The sequence below is a fragment of the Euprymna scolopes genome, chromosome 3 (genome assembly GCF_053919585.1).
Source record: "Euprymna scolopes isolate OS-2025 chromosome 3, ASM5391958v1, whole genome shotgun sequence".
NCBI lineage: Eukaryota > Metazoa > Mollusca > Cephalopoda > Sepiida > Sepiolidae > Euprymna > Euprymna scolopes.
This window is the reverse complement of record NC_136484.1, coordinates 129,256,888-129,276,839: the sequence shown is the minus strand read 5'-3', so window position 1 is coordinate 129,276,839 and position 19,952 is coordinate 129,256,888. Positions and strand designations below refer to the sequence as shown.

General features: G+C 33.5%; 1 protein-coding gene across 1 annotated transcript in view; it reads right to left on the bottom strand.

The window, feature by feature from the left end:
- Positions 1 to 19,712, bottom strand: part of LOC145259079 (ATPase ASNA1 homolog) — a 43,012-nt gene extending 23,300 nt beyond the window's left edge. Inside the window, exons 1-2 of the mRNA XM_080116716.1 lie at positions 19,559 to 19,712; positions 91 to 238 (exon numbers count right to left, since the gene is read on the bottom strand). Of these exons, the coding sequence (XP_079972842.1) occupies positions 91 to 238; positions 19,559 to 19,677 (267 nt within the window). The 5' untranslated portion in view covers positions 19,678 to 19,712. The remainder of the gene's footprint in view (positions 1 to 90; positions 239 to 19,558) is intronic.
- Positions 19,713 to 19,952: the final 240 nt, after the last annotated feature.

Sequence of the window (19,952 nt, the reverse complement as noted above, 5' to 3'; positions counted from 1 at the left end):
ATTAATATCCCCAAAAAAGAAGAAATGAAATCATCCCCAAAAAGTAGAATCTTAAATCAAAGATGTTAGAAAAAACAAAAAAAAACTGACCATAGCAAATAAATTATCAAATCCCTGCACTTGACTTGGTATCTTGGAAAACTTCTGGTTAAAAGCATCAGAAATGTTGTGTGCTGGATCAGTAGAGATGATCAACACAGTCTCACGGACTTTGGCTAATTCTATAGCGAGGCAGCAACTGGAGGGAAAAAAGAAAATCAAACATTATAAGTTAGGATCAAATACAATTTAAAAAGCAATTCAAATACGATGTTAACCAAACTACATTTTTTTATAACAAAGTTAATTCCATCATTCCATGACATTTTATTATTAAATAAAAAGGTCATAGTAAAATGAAGAAATCAATTTACTTCATCAAAAAATAACAACTTTGCAGTTCAATAAGATGCACCCAAAGAAGGTCGGAGGTTATGCTGGCCAAAGCATGAGAATAACACCCAAGAAGAGAACAGTAGATAGAGCAATCCACATTAAGTATTTTTTAATTTTCTGGAACCTGTGTCAACTACTGTTGTGATTCCTGACCAGATTTTATTGAGCCAATATCGTTTGCCATAGGGCTGATCTATAAAAAGAACCAGGATTTAAAAAACAAAAAAAAACAAAAAAAAAAACAGACTACTTTTTGGGAATGATTACATGTAAACAGGCTGAAAAAAGTATATATATATATATATATATATATATATATATATATTAGTGTTGGGGCGATTAATCGGAATCGCAAAATTTGAGGGGTATCGGAATTGGAAAAATTGAGGCTTATTTTCCGATGCCAAACCAATTTTTTTTAATTGTATTTTTTTTTTTTTAATGTAATTTTGTCTAAAGCAAAATCTACCATTGCTGGTAATAATGATCAAATAATAAATATTTATTGATTTTAAATTACCAGCAAAGCTAAAATCGATAGATCATCCCACACAAGTGTATTTCAATGTTTAGGAAAATTTCTGTATATTTAACATGTGTTTTTATGAAAATCAGAGGAAATAACTATCTTATAGTTAAATAATTAGAGATTTATAAAAAATCGGAATCAGTAATTGTATCGGAATCAGAAAAAATATTGGAATCGTCCCATCACTTATTATATATATATATATATTTTTTTTTTTCTCAGCAATGGATATCCCATAAATATAATAAAAACTACTATTGAACGTAAAATTTCTACATTTAATAGTGTTAAACGTATTGGTCCATCACGTTGTCCTATTTATTTAAAATTACCATGGTTAGGTCCTGATGGCCTTCATATTGTTGAAAAGATTTCTTCTGCTACTCAATGTTGTTTTCCAGCTACTATGCTTAGAGTAGTTTACACAACTCAAACCTTTTTCTCTTCTTTTCGTAAAGATGTTTTGCCAACCATTCAAAAGAATTCTGTTGTTTATAAATTTGTTTGTCAGTGTGGAGCATCCCAAAGATTGGAAATGAGAATATCCCAACACATCCCTCGGGATATTCGATTACACCAGGTTTCGAGAGCATCCGGGCACTCCCAAGCTCATGAGTCCGCCATCGGTAATCATCTGATTAGTATAAATAGGTGTTCTGACCAATATTCCGATGGTTAGTTTTCTGTTTTATACAGTGCTGGGTCGAACTATCATCTCAATATCATTGAGGCGTTAGTCATTAATAACTCTCGACCTAGCCTGTGTAGACAAAAGATTTTGAAACATCAGTTGGAAATATTTACTGATTTAAAACCACCTGAACAGTGAGGATTATATATATATATATATATATATATTTTTTTTTTTTTCTCTCACTGGTTTTCCAACTGAAACCAATTTCCCTCTTTCCTCATTCGATTCTTAGCTTTTAATTTATCATTCTGACGTTTCCTCTTAGAGGGTCAGACGATAAGGCCTTAAGGAAATTTTAACAATTCCACCTGCCCGTTTTTTTTTTTTGTTTCTTTGATCTTTTTATTTAAATTAAATTATGTTTCCTCTGAAATTTCTCCTTCCATTTTGCTGTACCAAGAATTTACTTAGACACACATATATATATATATATATATATATATATATATATATATATATGAACAAATGATTAATAAGACATGTTAAAAGACATCTTGAAAAAAAATATATATATATATAATGATTGTATAAATTGGTTTCTTAGAGGTAAATTCAATGAAACCCATGTGATTATTAAAGAGTGCTCAATGGAGGACAGAGCTGGTATATAGTCTGTTTATTATACAAACATTATTGGTTACATATATACATGTTTTAGTGGAATCTTAATTCAAGGAGACCCCCTCATCAGACCAAAAAAAGGAGCGATATTGAAAAGAGAGTTAAGACTACATTTGTTTTTTTACATGGAGTTCACCACTTATCAAGGCCCAATGGCCACTCAGGGATAAGGGTTATTGTGTGTACAGTAATCAAAGGAATAGTGTAGTAATAGTATTGGAGAATTGGTAAGGTGTCATTACTTAGGGGGGTGCGGTTCATCAGGAATTTGTTTGTGTTGGACTTGAAGACATCCAGGTTGAAGTCGGGAGGGAAACCGGCAAGCGGAACAGAGTTCCACAGGCGTGCAGTTCTAAGAAAGAAGCTTTGTTCATGGTATCTACGTTTTGATTTAGGCACAAATAGGGAGCGAGGAAAATTATTGACAGTGGTTTCAGCTAGTCGGGTGTTTTTTGAGAAAGATTGGCAAGGGGGGACCAGAGAATGGAGCTCAAACGAGCACCTGCCATGGAAATAACGATAGAACAATGACAGGCTCGCTACGTCTCTTCTGTGAGAAAGAGGTTGCAGGGTAGAGAAAAGGGCATCCCCCACCAAGCCACGGAGTCTATTTTGTACCCTGTCAAGGCAGGATAGGCTGTTTTTAGCAGCCCCCACCCAGATGTGGCAGCAGTACTCCATCTTTGGACGTACTTGGCTCTTATATAGATAGAGAATTGCATCATTAGTGAGATATCTTCTGGAGCGGTAGAAGGATCCCACCATTTTCCCAGCGACCTTGGCCACAGACTTGATGTATGTGTTCCATTTAAGATCAGGTGTAAAGGTCAAACCCAGGAGCTTATCAAAGCCTGGGGCCTCCCTTAGACGAGAGCCATCCATTTCAATTGATGCCAGATGGGGATCAGAGCGTTTATGATGTAGAGATAGGAGCTTGGTCTTAGATGCATTAAAGGTAACCAGCCACCTCTTTCCCCACTGTACCACGCGTTCAAGATCAGAGGAGAGAGAGTCAGAGAAAACATCATCATTTACGGCCTTTGATGTGTTGCCATAGATGGTCGTGTCATCAGCATAGATGTCAACAAAAGATTTTAGTATGTGTTTTGGGAGATCATTGATGTAGATCAGGAAGAGAGTTGAGCCCAGTATGGACCCCTGAGGGACTCCAGCATTAATACTGTGGGCCTCTGATTTCTGCCCATTAACAACTACTCTTATGAGCCTATCTGAGAAAAATGACTTAATAATAGAGAAAACATTTCCTTCATAGGATATTCGGGTGTGGTTTCCCCTTTGGAAGAAAATGGAATGTCTACTTTGTGAATGTGAGCAGTAGGGTTTTGGAAGGAGATGTGGTGAAGAAATGGAGTAGTGGTGAGACGGGGGAGGTGAGGGAAGATGGGGGAAGTACGATTTCACATGGTCAAGTTGTAGCAGTGGGGTGGGGGATATTGGTATTATTTTAACTTGGTGGTTATTTATTGGCCTACATTTTCACTTTGATCTGAACTAATATTATGTCTCATCACTGTTAACTTCCCTATCTTTGATTTTTATGATTGCTTTCTTTTCTGGCGATGACTACATTATCTATTTTATTGTTAAGTTATATTTATTTATTTTATTCCTCGCTTTTTTTTTTTTTATTTGTTCATTTTCAAATTATTTATAAGATATATGTCCATATGATTAAATTAACAGCCAGTGAACAGATATACAAGCTTATTTATATGATTTAAATAAAGGTGATATACCAGGAGTTATATTTCCCACTACCGTGGTGTCAAAAGTAATTACAGCAGCAAAGGTTTTTAAATCTATATATAAACTTGATTTTGATGGTTGTCATTCTTTCATTTGGGTTGTTTATCTTTTCCTTAATACTAGAGTATAAATATATTTTATAGGTTTATATGCTTTGCTATAGAGATAGGTTTTCCAGGCAATATACATGCAAATGGGTACATAATAGCATTTATTTGTCAATATTGGTGGAGTATTCTGTTCCCAAGGCCCTCTAGTTAGAGTACTTAGCTATCATTTGGGATCAATTATGTGGGTTGTTTTCTTTATGCAATGTTGCTTTACGATAATACTTCCCATAGCTACGTATCAACATTCCAATTACAAGTGTGCTAGATCCTTAGATTATTTTAGTTAATCGTTTTTAGGTGTTTAATTATAAATTATGCAAAGTGCACTCACCTTTATCCATTGGTGACATATTGTGTTTCTGCTCGTTTAGCTTAGAATTAAATGGTACTACTTGAGATGATGTTGAGAGGTAACAAGTGAATGGTTCCTTCCTTAATTTAGCTGTTATTTATGCTAGCCTATTCTTCGAAGCTTTTCAGTGGGTGTAGTTATTAATTAATTAGATGTGTCGGTTTGTAGTAAGTATAGTTATTAATTTGCATTGTATCGGGAATACTTTGTATCCTTTCAACTCTCCCCTTGGTTATATTATTAATTAAGATCTTGGGAGTAAGGGGTTATGATTTGTAGTATTACTGGTATGATGAGGTCATTATTAATTTTTTTTTTACATCTTATTTAAAGTGTAACCTCTAAAGTGTTTGCAGCTTATAGTTGAATGGAAAATTCTTAGGAAAGCAAAAACATGTAGTTCATTCACTTCATCCTGTTACCTTTGTTTAGCAGAGAAATATGAGATTATTAGTTTTAAGGATATGAAAAATTATTAATATAAAAGTAGACTTGGCTACAAGCTGTAAACATTTTGCAGTAATGCACAGTTGCTCTCTTTTTTTCTTTTTTTTACACAAAATCATTGTAATTATCATATATTCTCAATCTAATATTTTCTAATTTAAAATAGGGAAAGTTAAGTGAAAACAAGAGAGATAAGTCAGTTTGTCATTCTTGGTTAAAAAATGCATTTTTCAATAAATTTTATTTTTGCTTATAATTATTTTTCTACTTGATCATTTAGATTTTTTTAAAATTAATTTTGACACAACACATGACATAATAGTGTTTTGGTTTTCCTGTAGCAGATGTCTCCCCATTCGCTCACATGTCCTATTCAAAATTCATAGCAGCAGCCCAACATCAGTGGACATTTTTTTTCTACCAAAACATTAACAATGTCTTTTTTTTTTTAATGTTTAACATTTTTCAAACGGATATAAATTATTGCACAATAAAAATAATTAAATTAAAACAAAAATCATTTTTCTTACTTCAAATTTTTTAATCAAGTAAAATTCCAATTTTATTTGATTACCAAATTTAAAAGTTATTCTTTTCATAGTATTTTCAAAATAAATTCAGTTTTTATATTTTTGTTTATTAAATTATTAGATAATTTGCTAGAATAACTTTTTAAATTTCAGTAATCAAGTAGAAAAAATTGAGTTTTTACTTGATTAAATAATTTGAAATAAAAAATTTTAATTATTTTTATTGTGTAATGTGAGAAATTTAATTTCACATCATTTATAACTACTAATAGAGAGAAATTGATACAATAAATGAAAGGCAAACATACCCGGTATGATAAAAACCAGTCATCTTTCTTTTGGGTTGCAAAATCATTGCGTCATTTTGCATCTTGGCTGAGTTTGGTAGGTGATACTTTGTAAGAAGTGTTAGTTAAATTTTTACCGAGTAGAGTTTGAATGTGCTTGGTAAATGGATCCATTTAATAATGATTCCAAAGGAAAAGGGATCGGTTAGTTCTGCCGAATAGTTAATTTCAATATCAACATTCTTAGCACATTTAAAGCAGACGATATTATGTCAAGGAATGAAACCTAATTAGTTAGGTAGAATAGTCTCACTGAGGAGAGAATAGAGGATTCCAATCACCCTTAAATTAATGAGTCCATGAATGCTTGAAGGAGAGACACAAATGTGGTCCATCCTTTGAGAAATATATAAACGAACTGAACTTTTTGGTTTGAACATCCTGCATGCAGGGTTCAAATTTAAATCAACCAATCAAAAGGCTGTAATAAAACATGACATCAAATTCTTATCAACCAATGAAAGTTTGCATTTCAAGTCATGCAATTTCTTACATACTGTCAAAGGAGGAAGGAAAGAAAAAGTAATGGGTATCCATTACTTTTTTCTAAATATTAAATACAAGGTAACTATGTTAATTAATCGACAAGTAAATAATTCTATTGGTCACAAGGACTTAACTAACCATTGTAGATTTTATTATATATATTTTATTTTATTGTCTGCTTATGGTGAATGAATTTACAACCAATAAATCTAGCTTATCTAGATTACCAATATTAATAATAATAATAAGAACGATAACTTGAACATAAGTCAAATGACATCTTAATAAATACAGAGTTTAAAGAAAGATTGCAAGGAGTTTAGGGATTTCCTTTTTCCGAACAATTCAGACTATTCCATTCCCCGAAAGTATTTTGCTGACTCATCCGAACACAGTCAAAATGGTACCAACTGTCAAAGTAGATGATCCGTTACTTGTGACGGAACAAGTCAGACAGAAAATGGGACCACCTTCTTTCATAAATTCTGTAGAAGACAGTGCTGAAACGGCCTTTAAATCCTGGGGAAATAAATGTTTTAAAGAATGAACCTGTTCGCAACCGTCCCTTAATACACAGGCCGAACAAACTTTATCATCGTTCCCATTGATGAGTCTAAGTAATTTGCCTAGACCAAAAGGATTGAGTTTTATTTACAGCTTTAATTAGCATGATTTCTCCTACCGACACCTTTTGAGGGTGATTACCCATTATATTAGCATCAGTCTTTCTCAAGAACAACAAGTAATCGTTGTGCCAAATCTTTCAAAATTTTTCGATATAGCTGTGTCTCAATTCCAGAGACTGCAAAAGTTTTGCATGACTGGGAGGATCAGGACACCAAGAAGGTCTTTGCAATGTCCAAATAAATGTGTAGGAAGACCCAACAGATTGGTGAACCTAATAAATGCTAATATAAAGGATCCAATGCTCATATCTGATAAAAGCTCTATGCAGGAGAATAACAAGACATACATTTTCACATCTTCGTCATTGTGATTTACCAAAAACTTAACAGTAAAGTCAACACCCACTCGTTGAAATGGGTGAACAAAATTTGCCTAATGAGTGGGCAGTTGAGAACCCGAGGGGGCTTTATATGGCATCAAATTATTTTTTTTGCAAATAATACAATTGCATAGAATTTTCTTCACTGATTACTTCCCTTGGGGAATCCAAAATCCAAATAACTTCACCTTTAAAAGAGTTGAATTGGTTCCTAGATGGCAACAATTTAAATGTGTCTCTTTGATTACTAATTTGGTCAAATGTTTCCCTAGAAGTATAGGGAATTTAACATCAAAAGGATGGAATTCTGAATACGATCCTTTGTTCACACCAGATCATCCTTATCGTTAAACAAGCCAAGAGCAGATACCTTTGGAAGAACAGCTTTATTAGTGGGTTGGCTCAAGTATTCCAATTCATAGGGAAATTCTTTCCTTTGCATAATCTTCAGGGAAGGCACGTAATTAGAGTGTACCCGAGCCAACTTTTCATCATACAAAGACATTCTAGCATTTTCATTGATTCCAATGGAATCAAGAGAAAGAAAATTCTCTATACTGCATTCTACTGAAGATTCTTCAAAAAATGGAGCAAGAGTGCCTAAATAAGAGGGGATAGAATTTAATATGCTTTCCACCAAATATGAAAAACAAGCAAGTAATGATTGACAAACTTGATGAAAGGGAGGCAACTCATTTTTATTTTTCTTATTTGATTTCAGCTTCAAAAAATTACTCCCCGTCCCCAAAAGGGATAATTCTATTTGAATTTTCTCGTTAAGACATTTAACTACATGGAAATTTTTTATATGCTGGAGTAAGTCTAGGCCAACGAGACCATGAAGGATGTTACCATTTAAATCCTTATATCCATGACAGACAAAAACCTACCTCAGTTATGTTAGCAGTAATCTCATCAAACTTGTCAACTTGAAATTTCAAGTTAAGGTTGTTCGTGAACAGAGTAGCGAAAAGAAAGGGTTTCTGTGAAGCCAATTTTATGGAGACATTGAGGTTGATAGACCTCGTTCATATAAATGTATTCACAGGCATTATTACAGGTCTAGATACTAATTTTTCCCTAAATTTCAGTTCCTGTAAAATAGTTTGGGAGAAAAAAAGATTTTTGACTCCCAGTGTCCAAAATGCAATGGAAAAACTCTGAGAGTCCTTTTCCTCACAAGAACACTGATAACAGGAAATATACAATTATTCCTACAAAGAACTTTGATGTCTTGGGACACATTACAGAAAAATGAAGGGATTTCCTTACTCATGCACAAATAGTGCATGGGTAAGGAAACCTTTCGCTTCCCCTTACATTTTTGTTCTGAGTGGCTACCAAGACACTTAATACATAATTGAAGCTCTTTGGTTCGTAAAACTTTTGAATCATAAGAATATTTGGAGCAGTCCTTAACAGTATGGTCAGCTAATTTACACAATTTACAAGTTTTATACTGATCACCAGTATTATTAATAAGTTTTCAGCTCCTTTTATGATTAACGGTTTTATTACTGGAGCTGGCCGCCATCTTCTGTTGAACTTCAGACAAAGAAGAAGAAAATGGCGTTTTGGTAGGGGAACTTTCCCGCTTTTTTATATTCAGAGGCGCTGCCAGTATAAAAGTAGAAATTATATTATGTCAAAAAAGTTAGACATGATAGTTAAGAATGAAGGATAACATTCTTTTGTTCATGACATTAAGTCCCTTCTAACACTAATAGTAGCATTACAAGTTGATTTTTCTTTTAGATAATTGTTATTTTATAAACTTGCATGAAAAGAGCTATGTAAAAGATGCTTAAAACCGTTTGAATTATGCAAATACCATCAGTAGTTTAAAAGTTATGAGAATTTTAAGTGCCAAAATTTAGGCTTTTCCGTGGACATTTTTCTTTAGAAAAGGTAGGCTAAATTACTGACCTCAACATTTCAAGAAATTCGGTAATTTCGCCACAATTTATTTATTTTTCAAGCTATTCTCATAAAACTTGCCACTCTCATGTAAAATTGTGTGCCCTTTCTGATTATGCAGTCAAATGTGATGTATCTCTTTACCATAGTCCATGAATTATAAATTCAGATGTACAAATTTCATTTTTTTTAAAACTGGCGCATGGTATCATACAGTGGATATCTATTCATGAACAAAACTAAGTATTATACTGGTATTTAAATATAGCTTTATTGGGAGCAGGTAATTTTCTGCCTCCTTGCTAAAGGAGAGTTTAATCTGGGGTGTAGCCATTGAATGCCTAAAAAGCATACATGGGCGGTATTTACAACTCCTCTCAAAGAAAAAAACTTGAGTAAATATAAATTAATCTCAGAAATAAATATCACAAAATTTTTCATATAGATTTTGGATTTCTGTAAAAGATGTAAATTCCCATAGTCGACCAGAACTTATGCATTTTGGGACCAGTCCAATTTTCAATTTTGTAAATCCTATCTGGCCCAAAATATACCCCTATTTTCTGAGATGCAACCATAAATCATACCCTACATGAGTCCTTGATGTAGCTTTCACAGTACAAGGATACCAGGAATTCTGATAAGCAACAACTATATATTCACCAGTTGATGATAATTTTTGCCATTTCTATTTTGTTGTTTTACTGAACATTCAACTATGTAAACAAAGAAATAAAAAGGTAATTTTTTACCTTGTTTCCACCTTAACATTTAAAATGATTGCTTTGATAGGTTTTAGGGTATGCTGAAAACGAATATCACATTTAAATTTTCTGCAAATAAGTAGTTTTTCGGATATTAAGCAATGTCATTTCTTATGTTATTGATGGTGGCCATCTTGGAATGCACGGGTGTACAAACGTAACCCCAAGAAACTATGCACAAACGCACGTACAAAGATGGTCACCAGCAATAACATAAGAAATCACATTGCTTAATATCCGGAAAGCTACTTATTTACAGAAAATGTAAATGGGATATTCGTTTTCAGCATACCCGATAACCTTAACAGAAAAATGTAATGGTGGAAACAAGGTAAAAATTTACAAAATGCATCACAATTAAATTCTTTATCAAACCGCCTAATTAATATTATTATTTAGATATCCTCAATTAAAAAAAAACGAGTTTGTTTTACAGCTTCGAAAAAATGGTCTTCACAATGAGTTAAAAATAAATTCAAGTTTCATGATATATTTTATTTAATTGGTAGGCGAAAGTACAGAATAGTTAAAACACCCTTTCTTCCCCATGTTAAGAATGGGTTTCTAAATAATAACATTATTATTTTAGCATGGTAGCATAAGTGCACAAGTACCTTTTATTTGTTATATATTTGTTTGTTTTTTTGTTTATTTGTTTTTTTTACCACTAAAAAACACAATTAAGTACACGTAAGAAGTTATAAATACAATGATAACAGAAACGCATGTACTTAGTAGATTTTGTTGTTTTTTTACGCTTTTAGTACATGTGTACTAAAAGCGTTAAAAACAGCAAAATAGTATTGTTTGGAAATCAAATTTGAAAAACTTGAAAATAATTTTTTTAAATTGACGAACTCAGAAAAAATGAAACTGATTTTTCTGCTTTCGTTTTGAAAGCAGAAAAAACAGTTTTCTATTTTTGATAGAATACAAACTAAATTCGTTAATATGCTAACTGTAGGCAGCTCAGCACATAGCGAGCTGTTTAAGCGGATTTGAATTTCTATAAAAGATAACATTTTAAAGAAATTTCCACACAATAATTATCAAATATTTACATATTATACATGAAAATAATTCTGAAACTATTATCTATATGAAAATGGATCATATATGCCGATTTATCTTATCAATTTTGAAATATTCTTCGTCAACTTTGCTCAGTCGTAACTTTGCTTTCTGTGGTCGTAAAAATATAAATCGAAGTCCAGTAGAAATGGACTTCTATGCTTATATAGCCTGTAAAATTTCAGCCATATCCAATCAAATTTAACTCCACGCACATGTATCCAAACGTAATGTATAAAATGTAAACATTGAAAAAACAATTTCCTTTTTTGTTGTCGTCATGTTTTACTGTTTTTCTTTTTTTCATTTTTAACTTGGTGCAGAAAAAACATTGAACGCATAAAAGAAATATAAATTATCATTGGAATGCTTATTCTATTCTCTTTCCAGCAATGTAATTCTTTTAAAAATTGATCCACAAATAAAAAAGATATGATTTGTTGAAGCAAATTAGATATGTAATATTGCCAATGTCCATGAAAATACAGCATACACTTGTAATGTTACTTATAGGGAATTTATGGAACAGTACATGAGCAACCATTGTGCCAGAAGTAGAGCTTTCTGTAAAAAAGTCTGTTCCGAAAGACTTATCTAATTCAGACAAGTCCAGTTTAACTTGTTCAACAAAGCTTTGGAGTTCCTCCAATTTGTTATCTGCACCGCTGGGGGAATTATTTCCTCCAATATTCAATCTTTGATAAGAGGATTCAGAAATTTCTCCCTCAAACAATCTAAGGTAACAATATAATTGTCGGGGGTGACATCCATATTAGAGATTAAGTCATAGGCCTTCCCCTTCAACTTAGAGAAGCAATTTATCCACTTTCCCGAAATTGGTTATACAGAAATCAAATCTTCTGAGGAAAGTTTTAAATCGAAACTTGTTGGCCAATGGAGACCCACTAAAACTTGGGACATCGCAAATCCAACCTTAAAGGCTGAAGAGATACAGGTTTTTCAACCTCATGACCAGACTTCAATTTATGTAATACTTTCCTAATATCGGAAGAAAATATTTCAGAATCTTGATAAAGTGTCACCCTCTCCTTCTGGGGAAATTTTAAGATAATTTGGTCAAATAAATTGTCCAATTTGTTTAACCACCTTTCTATGTCCATTACTCTCAACTCAAACGAAGTCAGTGAGAAATCTTCTTTTAGTCTTTTCACCATGTTCGAAATTCGACACTTCTTAGCCTCAATTTTGGCAAATAAGTCCTTAGCGGCTGACATTGTGAAATTAAAATCTCACGCAGGCTGAGAACAAATGCAAATTACTGATAAAAAAATTAACATAGGGAATAAAGGTAATAAAAGGACCGTTTCTAAACAAAACCCTTCGATATGCAAGACATAACGAGAAAATAAAAGACGGGAATAAAAATTAAACAAATTTAAATTTCAAATAAACAAGGCTATTAATTTATAATTGAAAAAACAACGAAAAAATTTATTTACGAGAAATCAATCCTGTTCTCTAAATATTCAATTACAGTTCTGCATTAAACGTCTGCAAAGCTAAGAATCTCTTGAAATCCAAGATGGCACGTAAATCTAAGTGGTGGAATCTAATTCCGATATTGGCTTAAAACCAAGTTTTAGCGAACATGTTTAACTTAAACACATTAGGAACATATCCTAGTCAGCAATGAGAATCGTGGTTTTAATCTGGAAATTCGCCCCTTTGGCAATATTAAATTAAGTAAATATTGCATTCAATGGAGGTTATTACATAAGTGGTGTAATAATCTGCTAAATTAACACCCACGCTTTTGTTTTGGCTACTAATAGGCAAAGTTAAAAGCAGTAATTATCTTATTTCGTTACTAAACCGAAATTAAAACTAACTAAAATTACGAATTCAGTCTACAATTTTAGTGAGCTCAAATATTTGATTTGACCAACGTTAGTAATTAACGCAACCTTGTACTCAAGGGCAAACTCAAAATAAGGTCATAAACTGCGATTTACAAATTTTGCAAAATTAAACTATTCAAGCGCAAAACCAAAATCCACAAATTATCGATTTTGCAAAAATAAACTATGTGAAAAATTTAATCTCATCTAATTTAGAACTACTGACAGAGAGAAAATGACAACAAACGGAAGGCAAACGGACCTGGTATGCTAAAAACCAGTCGTCTTTCTTCTGGGTTGCAGAATTGTTGCATCATTTTGCATTTACCCTAATAAACGAAGTCTCAGACAGCATAGATATAGCACTCTCCCTCGATACTAGCGCACAAATACATGTATTTGGTGACTTCAATGTCCACCACAGTAACTGGTTAGGATTCTCAAATCACACAGACGTAGCTGGTAGCGCAACTCATAGCTTCTCTATATCTCATTCCCTATCTCAGTTGGTTACATTTCCGACACGTTTCCCAGACCAGCACGATCAACATGCCTCACTTCTAGATCTCTTTCTGACAACGGTTCCCAATGACTGTTCAACAAATGCCCACAGCCCACTCGGGAATGCTGATCACGCTGTGATAATGGTAGAAATCAGCCTAAATTCTCGCCCTAAAACTGAAGACCCACTTCTCAAAACAACGAGGTATTACAAAAAGGCTGATTGGGAAGCCATCAGGGAGCTCATCAGAGATGCCCCATGGCAAAATATCTTTACTCTTCCAGCGGAACAGTGTGCAAATGAGACAACTGAATGGTTCAAAACTGCTATTGAAGCACATGTTCCCGCACGGAAATACTATAGCAAGCCCCACTCTCCCCAATGGTTTACTTCTGCTTGTGCAGCTGCCATTTGTCAAAGGCAGCATGCGTTCCGCAGATTCAACCGACATAAGTCCAGCTCAAATAAACAGAAGTTTATAGAAGCTAGAAATAATTGTAAGAGAGTGATAGACACAGCTAAGACAGATTACTCTGAAACCACCAGAAAGCGCATCGAAGCACAGAAATTAGAAACCCGGGATTTTTGGAAAATCTACAACAGCGTAGTTAATAATGGACAGTCAATTATTCCCCCACTAACAAACAATCATGAGGTTGCTTGCACGGCAACTGACAAGGCTAATCTGCTTGCCAGTCGGTTTGCCTCAAACTCCACACTGAACTCGGTACACCACTCACTCCCTGATTTTCCTCTGCGAACAGACGCCACACTTGACGATTTGAAAATCACCCCTTCTCAGGTACATGCTATTATAAAAAACCTAGACACCTCAAAAGCATGTGGACCAGATCTCATCCCGGCTGTGCTATTAAGAAAATGCTCTGCCGAGGTTGCTCCAGTTCTGTCCAAACTTTACAATAAATGCCTTAACGAATCTTGTTTTCCCGACTGCTGGAAAACCGCCTCTGTGGTACCAGTCTTCAAGAATTCTGGTGAAAGAACTAACCCACTAAATTATCGCCCCATTAGCCTCCTCCCGCTTTTCGCCAAAATATTTGAGTCCTTAGTTAATCAAGCCCTAGTCCAGCACCTAACAGCTGCTAAACTCCTGACTGACAAACAATATGGATTCAGGCAAGCCCGTTCAACAGCAGATATCTTAACTGTAGTTTCTGAACGTATATACCGTTCATTGGATAAAACAAGGGAGGGTAGAGCGGTGGCCCTTGATATATCTAAGGCTTTTGACAGGGTATGGCACGATGGTCTTCTAAGGAAAATTAGATCATATGGAATCACTGGAAGAATTCATAATGTAATTAAATCCTTCTTAAGTAATAGAAAAATCAAAGTTGTCCTCGACGGACATACATCCAAACAATATGACATAAATGCGGGAGTACCTCAGGGGTCCATCCTTGGACCTCTATTATTCCTGATATTCATAAACGACCTCCCTGATAATATTGTTTCGGAGATGGGTATATTTGCCGATGACACCACTCTCTATAACAGATATGAGGGGAAAACAAATGAACACATATCCAAGGAAATGGCAGAAACACTAGAGGACGACCTCCAATCCGTAGTGGAATGGGGACAAAAATGGTTGGTCACATTCAATGCTGCTAAGACTAAGCTTGTTTCCTTCAATAACTACAAGAAACCTTCTCTACCACCAATAGCAATGGCCAAGAACACATTGCCTGAAAGTACTTCTTTTAGACTCCTCGGCCTAACGTTTACAGGGAATATGAACTGGAATAGATACATTGAGAGCATTGCCAAGGCTGCTGCAAGGAAGGTTGGCTCCCTCTACCGTGCTAGAAAACTACTTACGCCTGCCAGTATCCTATACCTCTATAAGGCAACCATTCGCCCATGTATGGAGTACTGTTGTCACATCTGGGCTGGTGCATCTGCTGCTTGTCTCTCGCTTCTGGACAGGGTTCAAAAAAGAGTCGCCAACCTGATAGGTCCTGAACTGTCATCTAGGCTTCAACCTCTGTCCCATTGACGAGATGTTGCATCCCTCTGCCTGTTCTACAAATACTTTAATGGTGAATGCTCTGACGAACTGCAAACACTTGTACCTCCCCGACGTAACTAACCCCCACAAACCCGACAAGCTACTAAGTCTCATCCCTTTACAGTAGAGATCCCTAGGTGCAAGAAAGCCTTTTACTCCAATAGTTTCTTCCCCAGAACTGCGGGTCTTTGGAACTCCCTTCCGGGATTCTGCTTTCCCAACTGCAATGATATGCAGAAGCTCAAGTGTAATGTTAACAAACATCTTTCTACTCTTCTCCCTTCATAATGACCCCGCTAATTAATTCCCTAATAGTAGCCCCCTGCTTCAAAGTGGCACTGTGCCTTGTTTGGGGTGAAAATTGAATAAAAAAAAAATTTTGGCAGAGTCTGGTAGGTTATACTTTGTAAGAAGTATTAGTTAAATTTCTACCGAATAAAGTTTGGATGATCTAGGTAAATGGATCTATTTAATAATGATTCCAAAGGAAAGGGTTCGGTTAGTTACACCAAATAGTTAATTTTAATATCAACATTCTTAGCTGATTTAAAGGATACGATATTATGTCAAGGAATGAAACCTAATTAGTTAGGTAGAATAGTCTCACTGAGGAGAGAAGAGAGGGTTCCAATCGCCCTTAAATTAATGAGTCCATGAATGCTTGAAGGAGAGACACAAACATGGTCTCTCCTTTAAGAAATATATACACGAACTGAACTTTACGGTTTAAATATCCTGTGCACGCGGGGTTCAAATTTAAATCAACCAATCAAAAGGCATGGCATCAAATTCTTATCAACCAATGAAAGTTCGCATTTCAAGTCATGCAATTTCTGGCAGTACTAATTTATATTAGTTTGAAATATGTTAAGAATTTAAAAAAAAAAAAATCAAAATTAAAAAAACATGGTTAATGATCATTTTGGTAGAGAAAAAAAAAAATGTCCACTGATGTCGGCCCGCTGCTACGAATTCGGAATAGAGACATGTAAACGAGAAAAAACGAAAGTGGGATCAGGGAGACATCTGCTACGGGAGAATCAATGAAAATGCATTTTTTTTATATCCAATTATAATGCATGAACAATAAACATATTTAAAAATATGGTCACACGTTTACATTTATCAATTAACCAGGAAACTGGTGCTCATTTTGAAAGTGATACTTTTTTTCAGGTTGTTTACATCCAATCACATATAAAGAACCCGAAAAAAAAAAAAAAAAAAAAAAAAAGCAGAATCTGATTAGGGGGTGGAGGGTTAAAGTACGACGGATGTAAAAAAAAAAAAAAATACCAGAGTTGGATTATCGTGAATGGAAAAGATTAATCGAAGATTTAAAATATCTGACCTGGAAACACAACGTTATAATCGATCTTTGTCAGTTAAGATGTTTGTTTTATAATAAAAATGCTTGATAAATAAAAACTAAAAGTAAAAACATTTATTTTGTCCAAAAAATAAAGGATTAATTTTGTTATTTGAAAATATTCTCTTTTTTATAGTGGAAATTAATTTGTGAAAGATTGATAATAATTAATTTGTGTAAGATTAAAAATTAAGTTCAGTAAATTTAATTGGAACTGGATGCTTGTCCAGAATTCAACCTAAAATGGTTCTTTTAATGTGTTAATGAAATTCGCTAAACAAAAATACGGAAACATCTTTATGATGTACGTACCCGTCACCGACCGAAAATGTAATCTTATAAAAATTACGTAAATTAATCAAGTTTTTTAAACAAAAAAAAAAAAAAGCAAATTTTATGAAGAAAATGAAATGAAAGGAGATAACTCAATTCAAACTACCGAGATTAAAATCAGCCTTGTAAAAATCACTAAAAATCGTAAACGATTAAAAAAAAAAAAGAAAAGATTTTTTATATAAAAAAAAATGATCAATTTACGTAATTTTTGGAGTATGACATTTCGTTTCGTGACGGGTACGTACATCATATAGATATTTTGCATTTTTTTTTTTTAATAGAAATTAGTTTGTGAAAATTAAGATTAAAAAGTACTCTTAGTAAATTTAATTAAAAACATTGAATAATTATGAATCATAATAAATTTTAAAATCCTAAACGAAAGGTTCAACTGTACTTTAGGGACCATTTCGTACATTTCGCGTGATAGTCGTCCAAACGTTGAATACAAACGATCCTCGGAAATATTGAATTCTCTTTATTTCAAAACTAAAAAATAAACTGGAAGTTTATGTTATGTCAAAAGGTGTGTTTTGTGTTAAGAAAAAAAAAAGATTCTAAAATGGTAAAAAATGTTTGCTGGGGGGGGGGGACAAAAAAAAACGAACAAACAAACAAACAAACAAAAAAAAAACGTGATTGTCAAGCGATTAAAACATTCGATTGATTTTCGACATTAGAAAAAGGGAAATTAAAAAATGTATTTCAGAGCAACAAACAATTTTTGACCAACACTCAATTTTAGACAAAATTTGGCCGAAAAAAAAAAAAAATAAAATAAAAAGATAAATAAATAAAGATATTACAACTGTCTTTAAAGTACAATTGAACCGTATGCTATGCTTCTCGTACTATTAAGACTTAAAATCTCGACCGATTTTAAACTTTTCAACGGTGAATTAAAATAAATATTAAATTCCCTATTTACTTTTTGCGTTCTTATTTTCTGTTAAAAAAAATAATTCCGAAGGTAAGACAATTAAATTCAGATGAAACGAATTTGAAGAAATATGAAAATGTAATACAATCTTTCTCATATTTTAGAAATTTAAGAAAACCTCCCCATGTTAAGAACGGCTTTCAGTATACCCCCCCAAAAGCCATTAACATGGGGAGGTGGGGGGGTATTCCGAAATCCGTTCTTAACATGGAGAGGTTTCTGGGGCACGTCGTAAAAATTGACCCTTAAGTTTTTTTTAAATACAGACAAATCTTTATGACGTACCCATCATTAAACGGAGATGTCATACTCCAAAAATTACGTAAATTGATCAAGTCGCTTTTTTTTTTTTTAACGGTGCTAGTGCAGAGAGTGCACTGCCGCGTGCCGCGCTATTTTTTTTAAATCGTATTTCCAAGTTTAATTAAAATTTTATGATATGTTTTTTTATTCAATTGTAAGGTTGAAGTACAGAATAGGTACAAAACACCCTCCCCTCCCCATGTTAATAATGGCTTTTTAAATAATAACGTTATTATTTACGTCCGGATCATTCTCTGCACTAGTACCTTTTAAACTAAGAAAATCAAATTTTATTACAAAGCGAGGAGCTATTTTTTGATCTGCCATTATTTATAAATAAGGGGGGGATAATTCAATTCGAACTATCTTGATCAAAATCAAATCAGTCTTGTAAGGAATACAATTTGCTCTTAAAATCGTATATATATATATATATATATATATATATTATATATATAAAAATGATTGTTTATCATAAAACAAAACTAACTACTTGATCAAGTTACGTAATTTTTGGAATAGGACATCTTCGTTCCGTGCTTACATCAAAGATTTTTCCGTGTTTATTTATTTTAATAAGTGGAATTCTATATAAAAACCGAAATTTAAATTAACACATTTCATTTACTTTTGAGTTTCAAGTGTCCATATTTCACATTTTACAATAGTAAAACACATTTTTGGAAATATTTAATCTACAAAACAGCTTACGTATGTCTAATGAAAAGAAATTACTAAATGGGTAGAGGATTATTTAAAAGACAAATCTTAATTTCATCTACTTTGCTAAATATTTAAATTGTACACGTGTAGGTGTTAAAAAGTACACGTGTAGGTGTTAAAAAGTAACTACATTAGTGTGTGTGTGTGTGTGTGTGTATATATATATATGCAGTTATGAGAATCAGTAATATTGTGTTCACACACATATACAAGTAATGCATTCGATGCACGAGAAAGGTTGGGAAGATGTCGAAATGCCATTTTCGCCTACTACTACTACTAAGCAACATGGAGAAAAATGTTTCTTTTTCGCCAATACTACAACGCGTAAAAAAACAACAAAAAAAAGTAAAGATGCCTGCCAAGAATTGGGTCTAATTAGGTTTCAAACAAGTTTTATTGTCTCATTCATACTCACCTGGTTGTAGTCTTGCCGACCCCCCCTTTGCCACCAACAAAAACCCATTTCAATGACTGTTGTTCAATGATATTTCGGACAGAAGGTTCATATTCTATCTCGTCAACAGAAGTAGCCATGATTGCTGAATCGGTGTAAAAGGAAAAATAGTCCCGTCTTACAAAAAGTACCGTGGCTTTAGCGCGTTGGCGGAGGTTTTTCCCATTTGTTTCGTCTGTGGTCAGGAGAGATTGTTACAGGGGTCACTCACTAGTGATAGATCTGATAACTATGAAAGAGGCAAAGATAAAAATAGCAAAAAAAAAAAAAAAAAAAAATGACAAACGCTGGTGAACTATGTAAAAGTAAAGACCTTTTATAAAAGTAAAGATCGTTTATTACACCGATAAGAATA